The sequence below is a fragment of the Chaetodon trifascialis genome, chromosome 22 (genome assembly GCF_039877785.1).
Source record: "Chaetodon trifascialis isolate fChaTrf1 chromosome 22, fChaTrf1.hap1, whole genome shotgun sequence".
Classification (NCBI taxonomy): Eukaryota; Metazoa; Chordata; class Actinopteri; order Chaetodontiformes; family Chaetodontidae; genus Chaetodon; species Chaetodon trifascialis.
This window is the reverse complement of record NC_092077.1, coordinates 4,229,643-4,254,210: the sequence shown is the minus strand read 5'-3', so window position 1 is coordinate 4,254,210 and position 24,568 is coordinate 4,229,643. Positions and strand designations below refer to the sequence as shown.

The 24,568-nt window shown below is 42.2% G+C and overlaps 1 protein-coding gene across 3 annotated transcripts; it reads right to left on the bottom strand.

Annotated features, from left to right (window-relative positions):
- Positions 1-234: 234 nt before the first annotated feature.
- mkln1 (muskelin 1, intracellular mediator containing kelch motifs) lies at positions 235-24,117 on the bottom strand. Of its 3 annotated transcripts, none has more exons than XM_070992636.1 (18): positions 24,004-24,117; positions 22,800-22,869; positions 20,277-20,419; positions 17,770-17,858; positions 17,554-17,663; positions 16,802-16,994; positions 16,219-16,335; positions 15,901-15,966; positions 13,618-13,730; positions 13,022-13,234; positions 12,467-12,688; positions 12,209-12,338; positions 9,364-9,511; positions 8,416-8,530; positions 7,582-7,721; positions 6,571-6,673; positions 6,153-6,207; positions 235-5,732 (listed from the first exon to the last, which is right to left on the bottom strand). In XM_070992636.1, exons 1-18 carry the CDS (start codon positions 24,081-24,083, stop codon positions 5,611-5,613), a joined length of 2,229 nt encoding a protein of 742 aa, XP_070848737.1. In that variant the 5' UTR covers positions 24,084-24,117; the 3' UTR covers positions 235-5,610. The 3 variants fall into 3 exon arrangements, with proteins under 3 accessions (XP_070848737.1, XP_070848738.1, XP_070848739.1); XM_070992637.1 differs by having other exon boundaries at positions 5,478-5,732; positions 16,258-16,335; positions 24,004-24,095; XM_070992638.1 differs by lacking the exons at positions 235-5,732; positions 6,153-6,207 and having other exon boundaries at positions 6,434-6,673.
- Between the last annotated feature and the right edge of the window lie 451 nt (positions 24,118-24,568).

Below are 24,568 nucleotides of genomic sequence, written 5' to 3'. Positions count from 1 at the left end.
AAGAAAAGTAGTATTTGGCATTGTGTTTTGTTTTGTTTTTTTGTTTCTTTTTTTTTTTAACAAAGGTGCTTTCAATGAATCTTTTACAACGCAGTTTTCTTCTGGCACAAAACAAAGAAAATAAATGCTACAGCAAGCATGATAAGCCCTAAGTGTCAAAATATCATAAATAACCCCGTGTACAGCGCAGACGCAGCACTTGTTGCCCTGGTGTCTTTTTTTTTTTTTTTTTTTAAATCACTGATCTGTCTCCTTATAGTCAGCGTCAGAGCAGCAGAAGTCTGGGCAAAACACACTTGAACAGATCACCCTCCAACGAAACATACACCAAATATTCCCACAACTACCAGGCAACTTGTTTGCAGTTCTGCTTTCCTCGACTGATGGATTCACGGAATGAAACGTCGTCCTTTATTCCCTGCTGATGCTCTCTGAGATAACTTGAATTTGGACCGGTGGAAAGAACTCATCACAAACAGACTTACAGCGATGATAGGTACAGTAGCAGAGCACCCACAATCACAGTAAACGACATCCTGAGGAGATTTAACATTTCAGAAAATAGTGCACTTAACGGAACGTTTTGTAGCATCAGTAAGCACGTCATGAGTTTAACACCACAGAGCAGGTGAGTTTTTAGGAAATAAGAAGCTCGTGGCTGATGCTTCAAGGACCATACCACTGCTTTTTGCTCAGCTCATCTCAGCGAATCTGCTACAGATCATGCATCCTTGAAGGAATAGTTGGCAAGAAAGAAAATAGGTGCGTTTCCCCAAATTTCCAACAGTCAGATCTGAAGGGTGACACCACTCTCATATCTGTCAGCTAAATATAACAGGCGGTTATTTTAGCATTAGGACTGGAAAAATGCTAAACAGCTAGCGTGGCTCAGTGGAAACCACCTCTAAAGCTCGCTAATTAACATGTTATATCTTGTTTGTTTAACCCGTACACAAACAGGGCTGAACAAGCTGTGGCTTTACAGGAATTATGCGCCTCTTATACGAAATTTCACTATATTTTGGCTCTGCACTACAACTCCCTGAAGTCCTGCTGTCCCCGTGAGGTTGCCAGGTTACCAGCAGACTCCAGTGTGTTAGCTTTAGACGGGTCAGAAGGGCAATTTTGTTACCTTTGGACAGAGCCAGGCTGTATGTTTCCCTGTTCCCAGACTTGATGTTACGCTAAGCTAGCTGGATGTCAGCTGTAGTTTAATATTTAGTGCACAGACATGAGCGCTATTGATCTCCTCAGCCAGGACTCTCAGGATTATTCTCCTAGTGTTTCCCCTGCATTCCACACAGCAGCTGGTTTCAGTTCACTTCAGCATGAGTAACATCATGTGAACATCACGTTTGGTCTGTATTATTTATTACCATTCTAAGTCTCTGTATGCTGCACACTGAAGTAAACAGCTGTATGCAAAGCAGCAAACATACCTAAAGTACACCAATGTATTACATAATTTATTACATTGAGGTGTTTTGCTGCTACAGTTTTTATTGTTTTTACGCATAGTGAAGCATTATTTCATGGACTTGTACAACGGGTGCAGCAGATGAAATATTTCTTTCTTTGACAATTCTGGAAATACTTTGAAAACAGCAGCAAATGTTATTAAAGGATCAGGGAGAAAGATTTAGAGGGATCTATTGGCAGAACATGTCAGAAATTGAATAAAAGTATTTTTTCCTTAGTGCATAATGTCCTGAAAACAAGCAGAAATAAACGCTGGCTGTAGAGATCACCACAAGATGTCGCTAAATCCCTCATGCTGGTCCTGTAAAAGACCTTTTGGGTTTTTAACACAAAGACTCAACAGTGAATCATCTTTCAGCTTTCTTGGCTCTGTGACCAGAACATACTGTTCACACATGAGCGACACTGGGACAAGCGTTTGGGGATGATCCTGTGATGCGGTAGATCAACATGTTACAGAGGCTCACTTTAACATCACACTTGTGATAATTACCAGCAAAACACCAGTATGGTTCTTTAATTTCAAAACAAGTGCATTAAATAATCAATAATTAAAATCTCATTTCTTTAGTCTCAGTAAATGTCACTCTGATTACAGGTGTGACCCTCCAGGCCAAATAGTGTTAAATATGAAAGAGAAGATTTTTAAATTCATCATTAAGTTACACAATAAACAAACAACCTTTTACCCATTTTGGCCCTCTCTCTCGTCAAACTGACCTATCGTTGTCCTTTGTTCTCAATGTTCTTTGAGCTCACAGCTAGAAATAGCACTGATCCTTTACAATTCACAGAAATTCTGTACAAATTGTGGTTAACAGTCGTAGCGGATGTGCCAGGGATGTCAAGCAGTGTTTTGATGTGTCACAGTTGTTCGAAATGTGGGACTGGGAGAGACAATCGTTTGTTGCTTCCGCCTGACCAACACACACTGGGTTTTGTTGATGGGATGTTACTGATCACATTTCCACTGACAAACAATTAATTAGCGTCTGACCGAGTGTTGTGGAAGACAATAAACAAGAAACTGACAAAGTGGGACTCAGAGAGGAGAATAAGCACCAGTGAACGCGGACCCCTAAATCCCCCAAAAATGATTTGGTGACAGCAGAGGTAAACTTTTCAACATCAACCAAAAGCATGCAACTGGTCAGGAAGGCAGTGGACTCTCGCTCCTCTGAAGTGTCCTTGACCCAGACCGCAGACGGTCCCTCTTATTGAGCCGAGCCTGAGTCTACATCTCCCCCACCCCCTAAGTTTTGGTGTTGTGTTTTTCTATTAGTGATGTCACAACCGATATTTGACACGACTTTGTCCTAAGACTGTGAAAACCATTCCAAAGTGATGGCAGGAACGTTTGTGGTGGGTGTCCCGCCTTCATTTACCACAGACAGTTGAACTATGAATCAGCAGTTTCACACTCTTCCTATGAGTTAATCAAGTATTTCATTATCAGAAATAATAAATAAGCCTCTGAATGTTGACCACAGAAAACCACCGTGGCACTGTCACTTCAACAGGCAGCCAACTCATGTCTGGCAGACCTCTACTGAACAGGTTTGTGTCTGTAAAATGGACTTATACCACGGCCACCGAATATTCTAGATCCTGATTGGCTGGCACGTGTGGATTAACTTTTAGCAACTGCACAGCATCACCGGACACCAATGACACAGGTGTTTGCTTGCAGGTCTAAATGAATGTGCCAGTATTAAGCATCATTGGTGAAGACATGCAGTGACGCGTAGCCAGAGAGCTTGGAGAGACAAACCAAGAAAATAAGATAAATAAGATAAAGATAAAGAAGAATTCATGATATTAAGCGAGGAAGCAAGACAGGAAGGAACAGTCTACAGCCACACTAGAGGCTCTGCTTTTAGCTAAATGCTAACATCAGCGTGCTAACATGCTCACAATCAAAATGCTAGCATGTTGATGTTTAGCAGGTATAATGTTTACCATCTTAATTTAGCACATTAGCATCCTGGCATTTGCTAAGTGAGCACCAAATACCAAGTCAAGCTGAGGCAGATGGGAATGAGTTTTATATGAATTTGGTCATAAACCAAAGCAGATAAAGGCAACCAAAGAGGATCAAACAAAGTCTGGTCTGATGGTGGTGTTAGACGAAAGGCCGGGGAATCAAAGTTTTTACAAATCATCCTGACGGCGGCATGGATGTCCAAACCAAAATACATCATAATCCATCCAACAATAACAACAATATTTCATTATGTCAACCTCATGGTGGCACGAGATGAAAAGTCAGGGGATTGCCAAAGTCGGTAGGATTCATCATCTGGGGACATGAATGTCTGTACCAAATATGATGCCAATCCATCCAGAAGATGTTGAGATTCACTAAACACGTGAAAACTCTGACCTGCTGGTGGCACTAAAGTACAAGGTCATCAAAGTAATTCCAGGAGACTTCAAATATCTGTCGCACACTGAAATCCGTCCAGCAGTTGGCAAGATATTTCAATCTAAAATACAAAAACTCAGTGAAAGGTCAGGGGTCAGCAAAGTCAGTAGGATTCATCATGTGGGAACTATGAACCATGTCAGTACAAGATTTCATGTCAATCCATTCATTAGTCATCCAGATATTTCAGTCTGGACTGAAGCAGTAGACCAAGACTGCAATTCCTAGAGCCATGTAATGCTAAATAACTGATAAATAAAAAACAAAATAAAATAAAAAAAGCTGTGTTCTTTCATTTGATGACGTACGGCATTTTGTTGGCAAGTGACCATGGTGTAAGAGCTGCACTAGACAAGTTTGAACATTACTTCACAAATCTATTCAGGGGCACACTTGGGATTTTTAGGGGAAGAAAGGAACAGTTCATCACACTGAGGGAACGACCTATCAACACACTGTGCCAAACACACCTAAAACGCCTTTTCTCACTCTGTCACACTGGATTACTGGCACCAGCACTTCATTCAAACAAGCACATTGATCATTTTCTGCTCCTGCGAGTAAGTAATAATGAGGATTAAATGTAGAGCCAGAAAGTTACTGTATGTGGACTCTGACTTTGTGATGGAGCGGGACGAGAGAGAACGTGAGCCAGCACAGAATCTGTTCGATCCAGAGAAGTCCTATATGTATATTTACATATTCTGTACAGCGTTTAACTACTTAGAATGACTTTCCAGTCAATTCATTACTGAGGAAAACAATGAAAACTTCATCTTGTGTCTCCTGTAGTAATTCCAAATTTACTAGCCAGTTTTTACCAAGATAAAAGGTAGATTTATATTAAACTTTATCTCATTGAATCACTCCTCTATTGTTCATACAGCACTATCACATTTTGTGACTCTTTTTGTCTCAGCATGGCCATCATCATCATAAATAGGTGCATGGGTTGCAGAAAAGCAAGCGAACTAATCAGTTTTTGCAGGAGAGATTTGGAGGTGTTACCAAAAGAACAGACGAGCTTGTAGCTGGGGAGAGTGCAGTGGCTTCCTGTATCACATCACACCGTCCTGTCTTCAAATAAATGAACAAGCAGTGAATTTGAACGTAACTTTCACAACAATTGGCCTGAACAGACGCCATCTGTTTCACTCCAAACATGTGTATGGACGCCTGTGGTTGACTGTGTGGGCGTTTGCGTGGGTACAAAGCACAAATCCGACACTTAAAAAAAAAAAAAAAAATCTATGAAAACAACTGCAAACAAATGCGTGCAAATCCTCTTTTTTGGCCTTAACGTTTCTGGGAAAAAGAAAATCAAGTGATGATGAAAAACACAAGTGAAGTTTGGCAGAGTTGAGAAGGGCTTTGTGAGCTCCTCCAACAAATTTTCATCAGCAAGAAAACCAAAGAAAGAGCTTGGGAAAAGAAAAACACACACACCTCAGGTCGTGGAGTTTTGCTCATATCCAAATACCACAGTGATGTTTAAGTGTGCGTTTCCGACCCTCGCCATCTGGCAACACAGGCTGTGACAGCAGGAGGTTCCAGATGAAGTGTAATCCCACCAGCATGGCTCAGGAATAGAAAAATAACTGGTCTCTGTCTCCTCCGTCCCATCAGGTGAGTGGATGGGGAGGGGTTCAGTCAGTCCAGCAGGTGAGGTGATGGGGGATTGGTGGGTGTGTCAGGGGTGGGAGGGGCTAGAGCGTGATGAGGTCTACCAGGTTGCCCTTCGGAGGAGTCATGCTGTCCGGGAAGAAGTTGACGAGCGTGTCGAAGAGCTGCGTCCGCTGAGCGTACGTCTGGTCTACATCTGAGAAACCTGAGAGGAAAGTGAGGGGGGGTGGGGAGAGACGGCGGCGGTTCAGTTTCAGCAAGGTGCTACAGTCAGCACAATGGACTTTCACCATGTTTATGCTGATATAACCATCTGAGTTCACTCTGACAGATGCAACTAAAGATTTGTTTTGACTGGTGTGAATGTGTAAAATGATGTCTGTCAGTGTGTGAGGGACTGCTGGAAACGTTGTCTGTCAGAGAGAAACACTTCATCAGCATAGAAGAGACACTGGATTTACAGGAAAAATGACTCCCAAATGAGAATACGTTTTTCATTTTCCCATGATAATCATAACAAAGTATGAACAGGACAAAGAAAGTGGAGCAGCTCTTTACCTTCAATAAAAAAAATGTAGCTACACTGAACATGCGTATGTCTGATCAGAGATCAGTTTCTTCTTACCCAGAGGGATGAAGTCAGAGCTGGACTTGAAGAGAGCCGAGGGCAGAAGCTGGAACTGAAGCACAGCGCAAACGTCTGAGACACTCTGACATTAAACTGTGCTGAACAAACAAACAAACAGCCGCAGCAGACGAAGCTTCTGCTGCGCCGGCTGCTCTAACCCTCAGCATACAAATGAGGACAGAATACACCTTCTGATCACGCGTCCAACTGGACAGATGGAGGTTAAACTTTACAGCTCCGGCTCTAAAGTAATGGGACTTCACATTTCACATCTCAACCCTCCTTATCCGTTAACCTGTCCCTCTGCTTCTCCTTTCCTTCCCGTTTGTTTTCTTTTCATCTCTCGACATTTTTAACCTCTTTCTCCCTCATCTTCTCTTTCTTCTCTCACTGTCAGCTAAATATTTTATGGTACCTCTTTGGTCTCATCAGGGTCTGTGTGGTCCACCGTCAGTGAAAGGTCATTCTGCAGGTATTTCAGCGCACTCAGTGGCTCCGACTGGGCTTTCTCCTCAAACCTGGCCAATCAAAACACACTGATGGTAAACAATACGTGCACACAATGGGGCTGCAGTTACAACCAAAAACACTAGATGGCAACGGATGTAAAGCAGATCATCCCACAGCTCAGGAGTCAGTCCTCGTCATGTCGATGGAGGACTCCATGGCCTTTCTTTGACTTTCCATCACCTTATAACTTTAGTGTTACACTCTGCTGGTGACTGTTTTGTTGTGTTCTTTTCTGTTTGGGGTTTCTGTCTCTCTGTTTTCCGCCGGGGAGGTGTGGCCGGGCTGAGCAGAGGGCAGACGGTGCACCTGATGCTCATCAGTTAATTCTCCCTGCATTTAAGCAGCATGGCGGCTCTGCCTCGCTGCCTGATTGTTTGAGCATATGTGTAAAACTTTCCAGCCTGTACCTCGTCTCATTGAAAGCCTAGTCTTGTTAATTACCTCTGCCGCTGTTGAGCGAGTCTTGTTTTGTTTAACTAGGTGTTTCCTAGTTATATCTTGTGTTGTTGTTCTTTGATATATTTATATCGTGCCTCTTGTTCCTACCTGCTCGCCATGGTGTAGTTGACTCTTGTGTTTTTGGAGTTTTGTTTTCGTGTTGTACTGTACCCGTAAGATCAGTGTATAAATCGTTGTTTTTTTTGTAACGGCTCTTTGTGTTTCTGTGCTTTTTGTCTGCCCTGGGGATCCTACAAAAACACTCTGATCTTTCAGATCGTTACAATTAGATTATCAAGTCAAGGGTCTGTCCATGACTTAAAAACTACTTTCCCCTGAAGTGCTGATCATTTTAATGAATCTTTCATAAAGTCAGTGATGCTGACAGCTGTACATCATATTGGTGCATCAATAAAAGACGAGTTAGTGTCCTGAGGTGGTGGAGGGACGAGTGATGTGAATTCAAAAAGCTACAGACCTGTATTTCCTGATGAGGTATCTGCAGTGGCGGAGTAGGTACTCCTTGGAGGGCCGACACAGTTTGAGGGACCAGAAGTCATCCAGGCGCATCTTGGGAGAACAAGACTTCCCGGGGTTTCCACCAAACAAGTAATGCACCTGGAAACACACACCGATTAAATACAAACACACACAAACCTGAAAACATCATCAACTACCACAATAAGATTAAAGAAAATCAGTGAAAGTGGATGGTTATACACATTAAGTACTGCACAATGTGACAGTTATGCTGTAATTATCACCCAAAATACACTTTCAGAGAAACTGTGCTGCTATATTCAACCTATTTATTTAATTTATTTACCTATTTTATTTAAACATTCAATGATACAGCAACTCACTTACGACTGTATGTGGATGATGTTTGGGCTTACAACATTGGTTCTGATTTAGATCTAAAAGGCAGTGATAAGGCAAATTCATAATTGTTTTTCTTTTTGTTGCAAGTACTCTGATCTTCTTTGGAAGAAATGTAGCTGAAGGTGTTGAATTTGTCTTTTTTTCTTCTGATGTTAACATTCTTGTAGAGATTCAGTCCCACATGGGGTTACAATCCTCTCCATAAATTGGACTTTTAGCTCTTGTCCTTCAGCAGCCTTGTCAGGAGCAGTAAGTGGAGCCAGGTGTGTGAATGAACAGCTCATGAGGAGACGCGTTAACTGGATGCAGCATCAATTAAAATCTGACAAAGCTGAGCTGTAGCTGGAGTGTTACTACTTGAGTGTTTGTCATGAAATCTGTGCGCTGAATGAGTATGTGTGTGTGTGTGTGTGTCTGAGCTGTGTGCTACCTTGTGCATCTCGTCGTAGACCAGCTGGTGTGCAAAGCGTGGACACGGCTCCTCCTCCTGCAGAGCCTTGCTTGGGTTTTCTTTCACTGCCTGATCGTTCTTATACACACATGACCTGAGCAGGAACACACACACACACACACACACACACACACACACACACACACACACACACACACAGACACACAAACAGAAAAAAGAGAAGGAAGCAAATTTACATTAGTGACGAAAAAATTTTGAACACTTCCTGAAGCCCTCAAGGAAAAGCTGTTCAACAAATTTAGTTTAAGCATGTTCATACGCAGTACACATACACACACAGGCACACAAAAGCAGGCCTAGCAGAGAGGAATGAGCGCACGTCAACATAATGCTGCAAGTGTCTCACTGACTTATTTCTCTGGACACCGAGTACAAGAACAGCTACTGAAATCAATGTACTGGAATAGCGAGGGCTGCAGCCTGTTCTTTCACGGCTACCGATCCAAATATGACATGTGCACATATATACGTGCGTGCGCACACACACACACACACACACACACACACACACACACACACACACACACACACACACACACACACACACACACACACACACACACACACACACACACACACACACACACACACACACACACACACACACATTTACATAGACAGTGGGAACATGCAGTTCCCTGGTGGACGGCTAAGAGACCCAGGGAATGCTTTGAATTGTAACACTCTGCGGTGGTGACATTTGTATAAGAATGTTGACGAGTGAGAGTGTGTTGTTCGTATGCATGCACTGTTATCTGTTGTGGTGAAGGTCTTGGCTACAAAGAGCTGGTGTGTGTGAAAGTATTTCCTGCGAGCGCTTGTGTGTATGTGTGCACTCTCTTGTCGTTGCTGCGGTGATGATCACAGAAACTTGTGTGTGTGTTTATCTCTTGTTCTCTCGCTCACCAGTTGTTGCGGGCGATGTCGTAGATCCAGAAGGAGTTGCGGACGTTCTCCTCGCGCTTGTCCTTGTCTTTGCTGAGGCCTGACAGGACGTGGATCTCATTGAGCTCAGGGTCGATGGTGGCTCTCTGCGTAAAGCCCGTCATCGGCACTGTGAGGGCAAACACAGCAAAGATGAACCAACACGGAGGTCAACTCTGAAATAAAAACACTGACTCCTCAAACAGGAACGATTCCACTCAGATAACAATGACAATGTTTAGAAGTTATCCAGCTCAGTTCTTCCTGTTAGCCTGGAGGGAGAAACTCAAGTATGAATGCAGGCATGAGTTTGACAAGCTTCATTAATCAAGAAAAAAAAACCTCCTTCACCCCAAAATGTGAAGCAAAAGTTAAAAAAAGAAAACAGAAAAGTACTTGATAACACAGCAACATGCCGCCATGGCAACAAGGCCCAGCAGAGACAGAGTGAACAGCATGTAAATTAAGATGGGTGCGAAGGAGAGACGCTGACACACACGCTGGTTCTCCTGTTAGCAGGCCTGAGACCAGCTGTGGGTGGAGCAAGACACCAAAAATGACATGGGTGAGAGTTCAATTCCCTGCGCAGGCCGATGATTAAAGCCCGACCAGGCCTCCTGGAACTGAACGCATCCATCTAATGACGGATGCATGCACGCCTCCAAATGCTATTATTTTGCAGCAAGCGGCAACAAGAATGATCCGATTTCCTTCTAAATATGTGTTTAATGGAGTCATATATTGTTGATTCAATACAATTCCACCGGGCACAGGCATAGATCTGTTAATTACAAACCAAACCTAATCTAGTTTTGTCTTATCTCTAATACCGTACAGTTCAGCATAGCACTAACATGCTGATCTGATTTGCGGCGGTTGAGCTGAAGTACTTCATATTTCTTTTCTTTTTTTTTTTCTCAATGGATTGTGCAGACAGAGGAAGAAGCACAACAAGCATGAAAATCATGACAAACTGCAGGCAGCTTGGCACTCAACTGACTCAGCATTAGAGCTGGATTTCTGCTGGGGTGAACTGCTGCTTTAAATTCAGGGAAAAGGGCAATCATTTCACGGTGCTGGGAAAAAATTGTTTTACTATAACCGTGACAGCATTTAGATTTTTAATTCAAATGAACACATTTGAGATTACCTGTTAAAAGCAACTGTTAATCTTATTTTTGACCTCTATCAACTTTCCTTCACAAAATATTGCTACTTTCTATGATCTCCAATCCGATTTGATCTCTCAGATAACTTTTACCAAGCTCTCTCTCTTAATCAGCTTGATAGTGCTATGGCTTGATCACAGTCATCATTAGTAAAGGTCAGGTGATGCAAATTTAAGAGCTTCTTAAATACTTAGACTCCTCAAACCTTATCCCAACAATCGGCAGCCTTGGGCTCCTCTAAGAAGCTGCCTAGCACTCATTCATAATGTAATTACGAAATTAAATCTGAGGCTTTCAACGTGTGCTACCGCTGCGGGGCAACACAGAAAACAATTGATTATAGTGATATAATCTGAATTCACTCAGCTGAGCTCAAAGACAGACAGCAGGCTGTCCGGCAGACGTCAGTTCTCCCCCACAGAGTCTGGGGTTACAGGTCAGCACACAAAGACCGACAGCACGAGAGGCTCCTGCGGCGCTGAGCCCGGCCTGAGCCACAGCACACATCAACATTTGACACCGATTATGAGACAGAGAGAACTGTTTGGGCTTGCTGCTTCCTTCCTGCCAAAAGACATTCTGTTCTTTCTTGCTCTGTTTCACTCGCACACCCATTTGAATTTTTCAATTTCTCTCCCATATTATCACGGTGCCCAGAATGTTTCTCCCTGCCTGCCTCTGACAAGAAAGAGGTGAGCGGTCAGCAGACAGGGGTCTATTTATGCCGTTTTTGAGGTAGAGCTGAGATCTCAGTCAATCTATCTGATGGAGCAGGAAGTATCTCACTGCTGCCAGGGCTTTTTAAGCAGGCAATCTGTCACATCTCCTTTGACAGAGGCAGAGAAGGTCAGAAACATCTAAAGCCCATTAGACTGAACACAGCAGCAGAAATGAACTTAAACGAAGGTTTAAGTTAAAAAATCCCCATGCGGCTACAGGGCAGCCAACCAAAGACGCTCAGCCACAAGAGCCAGGAGGTGGCAGTGAAAATTTAAGCGCAAACAAGAACAATAGAGTGCCGGACACACACTGGAATGACTGTAACTGTGAGATAAAATGAAGCATCGGGTTAGAAACAATAAGCCACAACAGCATAATAACAGCCTTATCCACATACTAACCATGGGGGAATTTCTATTAAAATCACATTTCCTGAGCCCCAACGACAGCTCCATAATGCATGCAAATGTGCACAGCAGTCACTATTCAAAGTAACAGTAATAGTTCTCCATTGTTTTCCTGCATTGATTTGAATCTAGCGTTTCTACAAGCGACATGGTAACCTGTGTGTGGCTGTGGCTATAGAATACTGAACAATTAAATTACCATATTAACATCAGCATTAGAGCCGGTGAGGAATTCCTGAAGTGATGTCAGCTGTTTTTCTGTCCATTTAATGTGTTTGGAGAATAAACTGATTCAATAATCTGTCCCTGAAATGTGACACACCACCTGTGCAGAATTGGTTTACACCCTGTAGCCTGCGATGAGAGCATGCAAGCTTTGCTGAAAATCTAAACAAACAAAATGGTAACAGCAATTACTAGAAAAGCACCGATATGACATTTAAAAAAACAAATACCCTCTTCCAAACTGTGTGTTGGAATTTGCCTTGATGTTCCCTGATGATGAACTGTATGATGGAGGAGAAATCTCACCCATGCCTGAGTCCTTCTTGGTGCCATCGGATATGATCTCTACATGGTCTCCGTCCACGTCGTAGCTGAAGAAATCATTGAGATACGTTTTTGACCTCTGACCTCCGAACACGTACAGACAGCGGTTTCTCTGTTAAGGCAGAAAAGTGATCGCAAGTGGGGGAAAGCAGAAACAATGATCAACTTTCAAGGTTATAGTATCTTATTGAATTGATTAGGAAAGATTATCCTCACAGCAGACAGGCAAACTGGACTCACAGTGTGGAACAGCATGCAGTGCCCGATGCGGGACTGGACGTCCTCTGGCCCGGCGTTACACGAGTCTTCCCGCAGCAGGCTCCACGTTCCAGCCTGGCAGTGGTAGGCGTACAGGCCGCTGAACTGAGGCTCTGACGTCCGACTGTCCTCCACGCTGCCGTTACATGTCAGGATGCGACCGCCAAATGTGTAGATCATGTGCTTCTCTGAGTCCATGCACATCTGCAGGAGGAGTGACAGGAAGTGGAAACAGGAAGTGTGAAAGTTCAGACAGAGGGTTGGCTAAGACAAGCGGAAGGAGTTTCTGATGAAGCCCAGCATCCAAAGTCAGTCTGTGGGGATTTCTGACTAAATGACTTAATCATTCAATGATTTATTCATCAAGAATGTTGCTGGTTAAAGGTCCAGTGTGGAGGATCTAGTGGCATCTAGCAATGAGCTCGCCAACTGAGCACCCTTGCCTTACCCTCCCCCTGTAGTGGTCACTAAAAATGCTCTAATGTGTAAATAAAAATATAGTTGAGGGGGGTAAAGATGGAAATGGATTCCAGCTACCTGGTGGTCAAACACCAACTTTGGCCCCCCGTCAGCCGACGTGTCCTCGCTGAGTAGCGTCCAGGTGTTGGCATCGATGTCGTAGCGGTAGAAGTCGCTCTTCAGAGACTTGCTGTTCCTGACGCTGGAGTCCAGGTATCGGCCCAGCGTGTAGATCTGACGCCGCTGGGAGTCGATACACATCTTGTGGCACGAGCGAGCACTCGGACCATTCTGATGGGTACAAAGAAGCAACGGTGGGAGAAACACAAAGATCCTTTACTTGAGTAAAAGTAGCAATATCACAATTTACAAACACTCTGTTCCAAGTAAAAGTCCTAACTTCATAATTCTACTTAAAGACGACTACTCACTCTAAGTACTATAAGTAACAGTGCTCATTCTGCAGAATGGTTCATTATAGAATAATACACATATTATAGCATTATAGTTGTTGATGCATGAATATGTAGTCGGCTCAATTTCATGCTCACAACACTGGAACATAGTGAAAGTCTGAGATCTTTAAGAAGCAAATATTCCCAAAATTTCCCAAAAGACAGTATTTAATTCATAACCATCTGTGCTGGGACAAAACATTTCCTGACCCTACTCACCTCTTTCTCAGTGTCTCTGGAGATGCAGGCCCACTGGTTCTCCTGAACACTGTAAGCCCAGAAGTCAGCCAAGTCCTGTGTGCCGTCCCAGCCCCCGAACAAGTACACAGTCTCTGCAGGGAACAAACATCGCTCAACAACAGCACACCAAACCACACAGCACTAAACCTCTTCTCGTCATTCGCATTCTGCTTTGGAAAGCACCGCTATCAGCCCTCAACTCAACAGAGACTGTGACACACTCAATATTCACACTTACTGTGAATAATCAGATTAAAGTTACACTTTGACAAAGCATTTTAAGTTCCAAGTTTAAAGTGAGCTGGACTGACGTGGAGTCAGTTCTTGTAATGTTATCGAAAGAGAGACATGATATGGGAAGCTCCAGCACATTATCATTTATGAATATTCTCAAAATATATGTGGGAATTACTAACATTTGGTAACTTGTCACCCATAGGATTGCAAAGAGGACATGGTGTAACAAGAACACCAGATGACCACAGGATGCACTGCAATATACTACCTCTTTACAACACATTTGTTTTGTGTCTCCAATTAATAAGCTTGCTCACTGTTTGGGTCAAACACAGACCACTGCACTTCAGGCAGATGGAAGTTGTGGGAAGTTGCGATTGTACCAGAGGCTCGTGTAGGAGGAAATAAGTTGTGCCTTTACTGCTACAATTCCACAACAGAGTCTGGGCCAGAAATTGAGTTTGTATTCCATGAGTCACTGGTAATGATGAACAAAAGGCTTGTTTTGGGCTGATGATCAAAAAAAAAATCTATTCATTGCACTTTTAAATCAGTTTAAGATTACAGTTTTTGCATGGTTGTGAAATAGTGCTTGAAAAAGATCCTGGACCCTGCATACTGTGCACACTGTGACCATGAGTATTATTTGTATTTTGTACAATTTAGAGTGAAAAAAGGGAAAAAAGAGCACCACGCAAACATTTGGCCACCCCAGGAGATCTGAGCTCTGAGCTTGACTTTGGAATCATCAGGTATTTATCGCAGTAAAAATTGAAAGTAAACCTTCAGTAACTGCATGGTATTTCCAAACTTGGTGTGTAATCATGTTAAATAATGATGTTCTCAATACTGACCAAAATAATCAGAATTTTGATTTTTGCCATAATGGATCAGTCACGCCTTGAGTCGAGATGCACGTGGGTTAGAGGCTCCATAATAATCAAAATGGAAAACAGTTACTCGGGACAAAATGTGAAATATCTGGACAGGACTGGTGAGAAAGAAATCACTTGCAGATGGCAGAACCACATTGAAATTTCACTCTCACATTTAAAGCCATAGCTTGTGTGAAGACATATGGCCGTTCTTTTCCCTGGGTTAGAAACTCCTTAACCATCAGAACAGCTTCGATTCTCAGCACGCATGTACCATACTGAGAACTGAAAGGGGGTTGGGACGGAACTGAACAGGCAACAACGAAAAGACTTTAAATCTGAACATTAAAAAGACAAGCTTTGTGTTGAGACAGTAAAATCAGTACTGCAAATCAAGAAAATGGGATCAGGAGAAAAAAGTGGCAGGTTTGGGATGAGAGCAGACGGAGGACCAAGCAATCATCTTTGGAAGCCTGAACACTGTAACACTTCAAAGCCATGCTGTGTGCTGAGATATACACACAATCTTTGTCTAAACGCTCCATAGGAATCAAAAGTAGAATATAATTAATGAGACTTTAAATGGCATCAGGATCGGGACGGGACTGGAGACAAGACAAGAGAAAGAAATCATCTGGGATGCTGTATATCAACTGCTACTATCAACTACTGCTACCACAACACAGACGTCAGTGTGTGCGGCCTCAGACGAGAAGCAGAGGAATCCAATGCCTTCTCTCAGTCCTGACACACAGAGCAGACACTGCATCATTCTCTCTCTCTCTCTTTCACACAGACACACACACAATGCAGGCGTTTGTTTTTCAGATGGCCAGTGGGGAAGTACACCACCAACAATGTCACCAGATACAGAAAAAAAAAAACAAAACAAAAAAAAAAACGTTGTTTGTCTTGTCTCTGACGAAACATAAGTCGTGATGTATGTGGTTTTAAAAGAGAAATGCCATCGGCATTGTTTTGTTTTTTGGTTTTTTTTTTTGGAGAAGGAGGGCTGGAGGTTAAGGGGACGGGGAGGGAGGGTTAATTTGATTAAACAGTATTAGAGCTTTGCGTTCTGAGTGTGTGTAGGAGGATGACTCATAGCGTTGGTTAAACAGCCAAGTCATAACACTGGCTGCGTGGGTCTCACCAGTCTGGACGTCAATGACCATTTGATGTCCTCCCCTCATCCCCGGCCTGTTGTCGTCACCATCACCTGCAAAGAGGGGAGGAAGGAAGAGACAAGGATGGTGTGTGAGCGAGGGGGACGGGATGACACAGAGGAAAATGAGAGAGAGGATGATGTGGAATGGGTGGGACGATGGGAGGAGCAGAGGACGGGAGGGAGGCCACAGACAAAGAGGGAAGGTAGCACCGTTTTAGCTACAAGGCCGCAAAGCTTTCATAGCACGCTGAAATGCTGGATTGATGGATCGGGAACATTTCCCGCTTGAATAGATTGTCTCACTGTTCATGTCGTCTCGGTTGATTTCTTGGGCGCTTGTACCTTTGTTGCATTTCGGGATGATTTGACTCCACCTGGGCTTGTACTCCTGCTGGCTGATATACTGGTTAAACAAACCGTCTGGCGAGGAGAGAAGAGGATCACACATGGCAGAATGAGCATTAACACAAGCAGAAACCAGACAAAAAGCATTTCAGTAAACCATAGTCCACACGTACACAAGGATTTAGGGTTTTTCTTCCATCATTAAAATAAATACTCAGAACAAAAAACCTGTCCATCTGTTTATAAGAAAACACAAAAACACAACTGAAGCGCTGTCAAGAGCATGCCAAACAAACAGGCAGTGATATAACCATAACCCTGTAGAAATGTTAGCCAATCAGCAGCTGAAAGAAATATAATCAGCAGACCTTCCGTAACTAAAGATCTAACAGGGTCTCATCAGCGGGATCTGTGTTGTGAGAGTGTCGGGTTACCCGTGTATGTGCAGACTAGTCCTAAGTATTGTTCATAAAATGATTGAAGTAATCCTTAACTCAGCAGTCACATGTCAGGTTTAATTCTAGATTCACATAGCTGATACCTCTCACTGCTTTGTCTATGAGCTCCTCGCAGGCATCAAAGTCTCCTTGCAGCACCAGCCGGTCATGCAGGTGGGTGAGCATCGGGTGCTCCAGTGCTATCCGAGTCTTCTTCTGCAGTGACTCGAAGGCCTCTGTGTAGTTATGCTGTCGGAAGTGCTTGAGGCAAAGACGGATGGCTTCCTGTTCTCTGTACTGCAAGGGCACGATGGAGAGGAAATAGATCTCAGCTCAATTCAGTCCACAAACAAAAGCCACAACTGTTAACCACACATTTGGAGCAGCTGACTCCAAAGTGACAACACTTAAGTGAAAAATAACAATCTTTGTATTCAGCAAATACAGTCAAGTTCTTTGTTGGGTGTAGGACTGCAATGATCCCACTCCAAAAAACTGACACAAAACCTTTGATGGGCAGGAAAAAAATGGGTATTTGCATTAATTTTTCCTGAAATTACCTAATGCTTGGAAAGCATTACACAACATGAACTTGGATCACTTGCAGTAAATTCTAGTATCAATAAATTGCTGGCACGAGTTCAGATTAAGTTCATCTTTATCTGCTGAATTTAAAGGGACAGAAACCAGGAACATGGAATGACAAATCAATGAAACTCCTTCCAGTTAACCTTCTGAACCCCACGCAGGTCCTGGGCAGTTTTGGCTCCTGTCACACATTTACTCATCCAAATCAAAATAAACTGCTAACGTTTCAACATTTTCACACTGGTTTGATGAAAGGAAACAACCTAACCTTGCTGTACCAGTTAAGGCAGGGCTGCACCACATCAGGATCTTCAATACCATGCAGCTCAATGTACCAGATGCTGAAATTAAAACTAGGACCCCAAGACATCAGAGGCACTGAGACACAGAGGAAACATGGAGAAAGACAGAGTAAAAAGACATGTTGACTGTGTATCTTGCCAACAGAAACCACAGACACCAGACAAACCACAGCAGCTCTCACCTATTTTGACAAATCTGCAGGGAAACATCTGCTCGTCAATCTTGTGCTTTAAGGTGAACGTTTCCTTGTTGTAGTCATTCTTAAGGCCACTGGAAGAGAAGGAAAAGCTGTTTCACAAATCGTATGACTGAGCTGAGATGCCAGATGCATCCACATGTTGGTCAAAAAAAAACCCCAAAACATCAATAGATAAAAAGTTTAAACTTAGTGTTTTCCCCTTTCTTATTGGGATACAGTCTACACGGGCAGTATACAAGTACTTGTGGGTAAGAAGATTTGTTTTGTTTTGTTCTTCCTCTGTTTATGATCATACGCATTAGTCCATTAGCAGATTCCTTTTGATGCTGACTCTATCACACACAAATACATTAAGGTGTTAAGATCCCTGGAGAGAGTTCATGAGGTAACTGCTATTACTCCTGTGAGCAGTGACACATGTGGGCAGTTTTTCCAATGGAATGTGTGATTTGGTTAAAGCTCTTTATTATAAAAAAAGATCTGGCAACTGGAGCTTGCTGCTAAATATGGAGGTTTGCCAGAATATTCATTTAATGTCTGAATGCACTCCCCGTGGAGAGAGAGGAGAGAGAACACTAATGTGAACGAGGGAGAGAGAAGGAGCGTGAGAATGTGGACAGAAGTGTAGACGGGACACAAAAACTTCTATTTATTGCTGTTTTATTTCACATGGCGGACGATGATGACTTAAAAAAAAACAGAGAAACGATGGACATATTTGCAAGTCGCACCGATGCTCCTAGTTATAGAATTTTGGCACATTGTCTCCAGAAATGGTTACGAAAGGTGACTAAATGGTCACAGTCTGAGGCCCTGCAGCTAATACCTCACTACAACTACACTCCCACCCCTTCAGCTAACAGCGTCCTCCTCCGCTGTCCTGTCCAGTCCACACAACACATTCACACTCTGACTACCTGCACGCAGTGCAAGCTCAGGGGGATAGAGATTACAATGCATATTTCAGCAGTCCATCTAGACTTAGTGTAGGCTACTAGTTGCATTGCTCCCCCTTCTTGGTACTGCTAGTCTAAACGCAGCTAATATTAACTAGTCAAAATAAAATGGCAGCAAAACATAATTTCATCATTCACTCTATGGACAGTTTCTGTATTTGTGGTGCATTTGAAAAGAAACATGGCAAAGCCTGGTCAACTTGCCCTGCATCCACAATGCCTGCAGGAAATGAAAGCTTGCTTAGCTACATTTTTAGAACCTATTAAATGAGCCTGAAGTCTGCCTGTGTTGTAACTTTTCCTTTGAATGGATGTTTGGAATGTGGCTTCACTTGCTCAGCAAGTGAATGAAATCATTAAAAACACAACAACTCATGTGCATTCCCCTGTACTGCTTAATGGCAGGCTAATTACATTCCCGGTATTGCTTAATACTACTTGAGATAGATGTTTGGCTGAGTGCTGCATAATATTCTTAACATGATGAATGTATTCATAAAGTCATGATCATGTGGTCAGTTACAGTTGACTTACACATGGAAACTTGCCACTGTGGGAACACTGGTTACATAACCTTCAAAACAAGCCACAACTAAGCATGTGCGTGTCATAGGTCTGCTACAAAAAAGCACTAAACCTCTAAACAAGACTGATTTTTTTTGTCATTCTTACTTCACACAGCATTTATAGCCTTGGTACACTGCTACCTGGTAGAAACCTCAATAGGCTACAAAGCAGTCAAACTGACCTATAGTGCTATACCAGCTGCTACAACAAACCAAAAATGACCTGCATCTATATCAGCTGACTTGGTTTGTGGACAATTTGAAATTTGTATCTGTGGCAGAAAATGTGATGAGGGCATCCCTAGTTCGGATTGAGAAAATATTTTCTAAATTTTAAAGCATTTCAAGAAATGAAATATTTTTAACCCTCAGCATCAAAAGCTACATGACTTACTGCAGGTCATTACATGCAAATGTGAAAGAAAATCAATAATAGCTGTAATTTTTCCCATTGTTGTCTGTACCATAACTGAAATCTGCTCACCAATTTAACAGAGCATAAAAATGATGTTTGTCCCAGTGCCGCCTTTTCAGTGACGTATAACCAAAATGCCCCAGTTTGCAAAACAGTGGAACAGTGGAAACACAAAGCAGAACTTAAAACCAACGCCTCACGAGGGCTCACGGGTCATTAAGTTTCCACAGTGGAAAAATGCCTGTAAGGTCAGTGTTGGTGCCATGAACAATCTGATGGATTCAGAACTAATGCTATAAGATCATGTCAACCGAAATCAATCCATGACATCAATAATGCACCTTCCTTGCAGATACTTTATTGCCTATTCTATTTCCCCTTTAGTTGTGTTCTGAGGCAAACCTTACTCCCACGCTGTGCATCACCCCAATCAAGCTACACACAATGTCAATTCCTCTCACAAGATAACAAAAAATGCTGCAAATGGCATCCAAGTTCACACTTAAGTTGCTGAGAATTCAAAAAAAATAAACAGTTGGACTGACATCTCACCTGGACAAAAGCTCTGTCATGTTCTCTTCACTCATCCCACCAAACACTTTAAACTTCTTCAGGTTGCAGACGTGAGTCTTCTCGTACTTCCCGAAGGTGATGCTCTGAACAATTGCTGGCCTTTCCAATTTCAAGATTAAAAACTTAAGAAAAAGAGAGAGACAAAGAGAGGGGACACATAAAATAGACTGAAGGCGAAGAGCAGAGTGATGATGCCATTAGAGTTATGTGGAGGACTGCAGGCCAGCCAATGTGGAAAGATTTGCTCATTATCTAAATGACTACAGCAGCGTCAATCTCCTGCATCAGGTAAATGGCATTACATACAATCTATGAGCCACTTCCACATGTCACTGGTGCTCTAACAAGCCAGGACACATGACAAATGACCACTGGCCATCAGGCCAGAATGAGTGGAGACCACAGGCCGAAACATTGATTTAATGTGTCACTGAAAAGCAGGCATTTAACAAACCCCAGGAAACAATGTTTTCACATCCAATCATAAAAGATAGATATTCTATCAATCAATGTCCTGAAATTTTAGCACTATTAATCTGGGGTGAAACTTTTCACTGATGTCATTCATGAGTCCACATGAATTTTACTTTGATCTGTTATCTGTTCTTAGAGATAAGACACTGTTAGTGAAGTCAGCGGTACCCTTGGGCCTGCCATTCAAAGGGGCTCAGTGTCTTGTTAAGGCAGCATGGTTTTCTGAGGCCAAAACCAATGTGCAAAAAAATCTGAATGACTCAAGATGGAAAGAATTAGGGCTGCAACTTGAGTTCATTGAGAGAATTGTTTCGTCCACAAAATGTCAGAAAACAACGCAAATCCATCAAAATTTCTGAAACCCAAAGATCATGTCTTTAAACGGCATTGACCAAAGATGGTCAATGTACTAATCACAAAAAGCCAAGGAAATACAGCTTATTCATACCACTGAGAAGCTGGAACTTGGACGTTTGCCAATTTTTCTTGAAAAATTCATTACTCAACTAATCATGTCAGCTCTCACATAGACATTGCTTTTTAAAACTGACACTGGCAAATACCAACACACTAGACATTAGGGATGGCTGATATGTCAAAATTTTCCAGCCGGTCACCAGCAGCCAAACAACTGGCCATCGCCAATATATTTGCGCAGGTGTGTATATGGCAGTGCCCCCCCACGCCTGCACTGTCAGCTGAGAGATACCTGCGGGTGACAAGTTTGCTGCACTCATTTATTAACCTAATAAACAAAGAAAACACACTCACAAAGTGTCAAGAGAGGAAATATTCTTACAGCTACTGTAAGCTATTTTATTGTGCTGCAAGTCAGTGAAATGTTCTGAGCGAGTTTAACCTCCCACTGGTGGGTAGTTACGCAGGATATATGTCTAGGGCTTTTATTGTGAAAAGTAGAAAGGTGGAACAAGTGAATCTGAAACGCCCTTGGCCATGTTGGAAGCAGTAAAGAGTTATGCCATCTTGGTTCAAACTGCAGACAAACACCATTTGTCTTCTGAATTCAGATTTCTCTCTTTCAGTTCACTAAGACAAGCTTAAGTGCCTTGCCAACTCATCGTAAAACACACCTCATTCAAACTCAAAAGGAGCAAAATAAAACTCAGTTTTGGTTAGTTAGTTCTGTCACCAACTCTTGCCTCTCTATGCTGTTGCTGGCCTGTTTGTGCTACAGTGTTTAGCTGATATATTTGTCCAATCACCCCACCATAAAAGACATGCACAGCAAATAATCATGCTGTAATTAACTGGTTGAATACTGCAACTGTGACAGAACCTGAATTTTCAGATATTAGATTACTTAATAATAATAATGATAATATATTACACAGTACTAAAAAATGCTGCCTAAACACTAATCACACTATATATTCGTTCCTACTTATTTATATTGTTCTCAGCCTTACTATACCACCCAGCTGCTTTACTAGACATAAACACTGTGAGACTGTCATGCTCAAGCAGACCACGGAGTGGTTAACCATTGTTTTGAAATGCTTCACTTCCTCTCGCCATACAACATAAACTTTCAGAATCAACTTCAAACTCTTCATAGTACGAAGAATGCACACACTTCAGACCAGCATACTGCTGGATGGGCACTCAAAGCAGGTAGCAGAGAAAGCCTCATGACTGTTCAGGGAATTTCAAAATCAGTCCTCAGCCATGTTAAGGAGACATTATTTAATTACTCATAAAAAACTTTATTCCCTGCAACAAAAGCTTTAATCAATGGCAGCACACTGCAGGTAAATAAACTGATTACTACAGTGAATTGACTCATGTTCATAAATAAAGAAAAATAATGTAATCAGTCAAAATTGCTGTGCCTCCTGTATCACCAAGGTAAATGCCACATTGTACCATGCTTTTCTTATCTCACCATATATTACCACCAATATATTATACACAGATAGTATAGTATAGACAGATGAAACTGATGAAAGCTCCATTCAGAGCAGAGGAGTCAAGTAAAGAGACCATTTGTGTATACACCAGCAGACGTACCTGTGGAGGGTAGTTGCTCTCAGAAGACCACCTGGAAGACTGATCATTAGGTTTGTCCACCAAGATATTCCTAGAAAATCATACAGAGAATGGCCGAGTTAATTTATCCCTGTAGGACATCACAGCACATCCAGACATGACATCCAGCTGTGACACAGGAATTACAACACACAACAGGACAGAAAAAACCGTGGTGTGAATGTTTGTGAGTGTAAACTATCTGTAAAGGTAAAGGGGTTATATAAAAATATTAATACTTATGCAGTCAAGATAGATTGTGATAGCAGGCGCAATGAGTCAGTTTAATTTATTACAGCTACCTCAGTATAACCTAACTGACTACTGTTGGTAGCTAGCTGACACAGAGCAGCTACAGTTTAACTGTGTCTTTACTGCTGAACCAGCAACAGGCGAATGCTCAAAAACTATGCGTGACTTCACATAATAGAGAAATGATAACATTTAAGAGGGTTTCTTTGTGTATGTCAACCACAAAAAGTGTGACAGCTCGTTTCATAACACCAGTTTCAAGTAGCCAGTAAACAAGCTGATTAGCTTTCGTTGCTAAAGGACAGCTCTTTGGTTAGATAACAACAGCTAACATTTGTTGCCTACTTTAGCTCTGGAGTCCAGTTAGCTAACGTGGACGTTCGTTTTTTACATACCAGGGTACCGGACTAAACATTGGCGAACCAACTTCTATTAAATGGTACTGCTTTGACCACACATTAGTCTGAGGTTGAAAAGAATATGCTGACCTAGTGTCAAACGAAGATTTGTGGATTCCAAACAAGCTCTCCTCAAGAGAGGAAAATATAAGTTGGCGTAACCTTACACAAGCACATCAAAAGGTGGATAACTGCTAACGTTGTACATTGAATTATCTACATGGTACTGGTGAATGACGACAAATTTCTAAGGAAAATCTACATGTTGTCATGATGAATATACAATCCTTGACAAACTATTAATTTCCATAAATTTCCAATGTATCATCAGCCACGTCACTTTCGGGCGGCTTAGTATTCAAAACAAACGTCCCTATCGCCGCTGACGAAGCTAACGTTAGCTGACTGGGATCGCAGACGAGCTAGGCCAGCAGGGCCGGCTGGAAGAAACACTGGTGCACTTAGGCGACAAAATACCACCTAAACCCGCAAAATCCAATGCATATTCCGGACCAAATACCGTGTGTATTACTCACTCAGGTAAATATGTGGAGGAGAAAGAGCTCCATTTAAAAACGCTGAAAGTGAGGACTCTGCTCTCAGGAACGACAGCCATCTTGTTGCAGAAAATAACAAGCAGCGGGAGGCTAGCAAGGAGCGAGCAGTGACAGCTCTTAAAGAAACAGTACACCCTGTTTCGTTTTGTTTTTATACGAAAGGATGCAATGCACGAGTTACCAAGCCAGATTTTCCACATCTATCACAGTAACATATCAGATGTGCACATTATCATAGTTATTTTCATATCATCAAGCTCTCAGCAAACGGCTTGTATTTATTTCTGAAGCAGTTCACCCAAGTAGTGATAATAATAATAATAATAATAATAATAATAATAATAATAATAATAATAATAATAATAATAATAACAAAACCTTGTTATTCAGCCTGTTATGCTAGTTACACTGATACATTGGGATGGAATTTTGGAATTTTTTTTTAAATTAACAGTAATATCCCTTTCCACCAACAATGTGGATTTAACTAGCCACAGACCTCACTGTGACACGACCAGACTGACCTGCTTAGACGCCCTGTGGC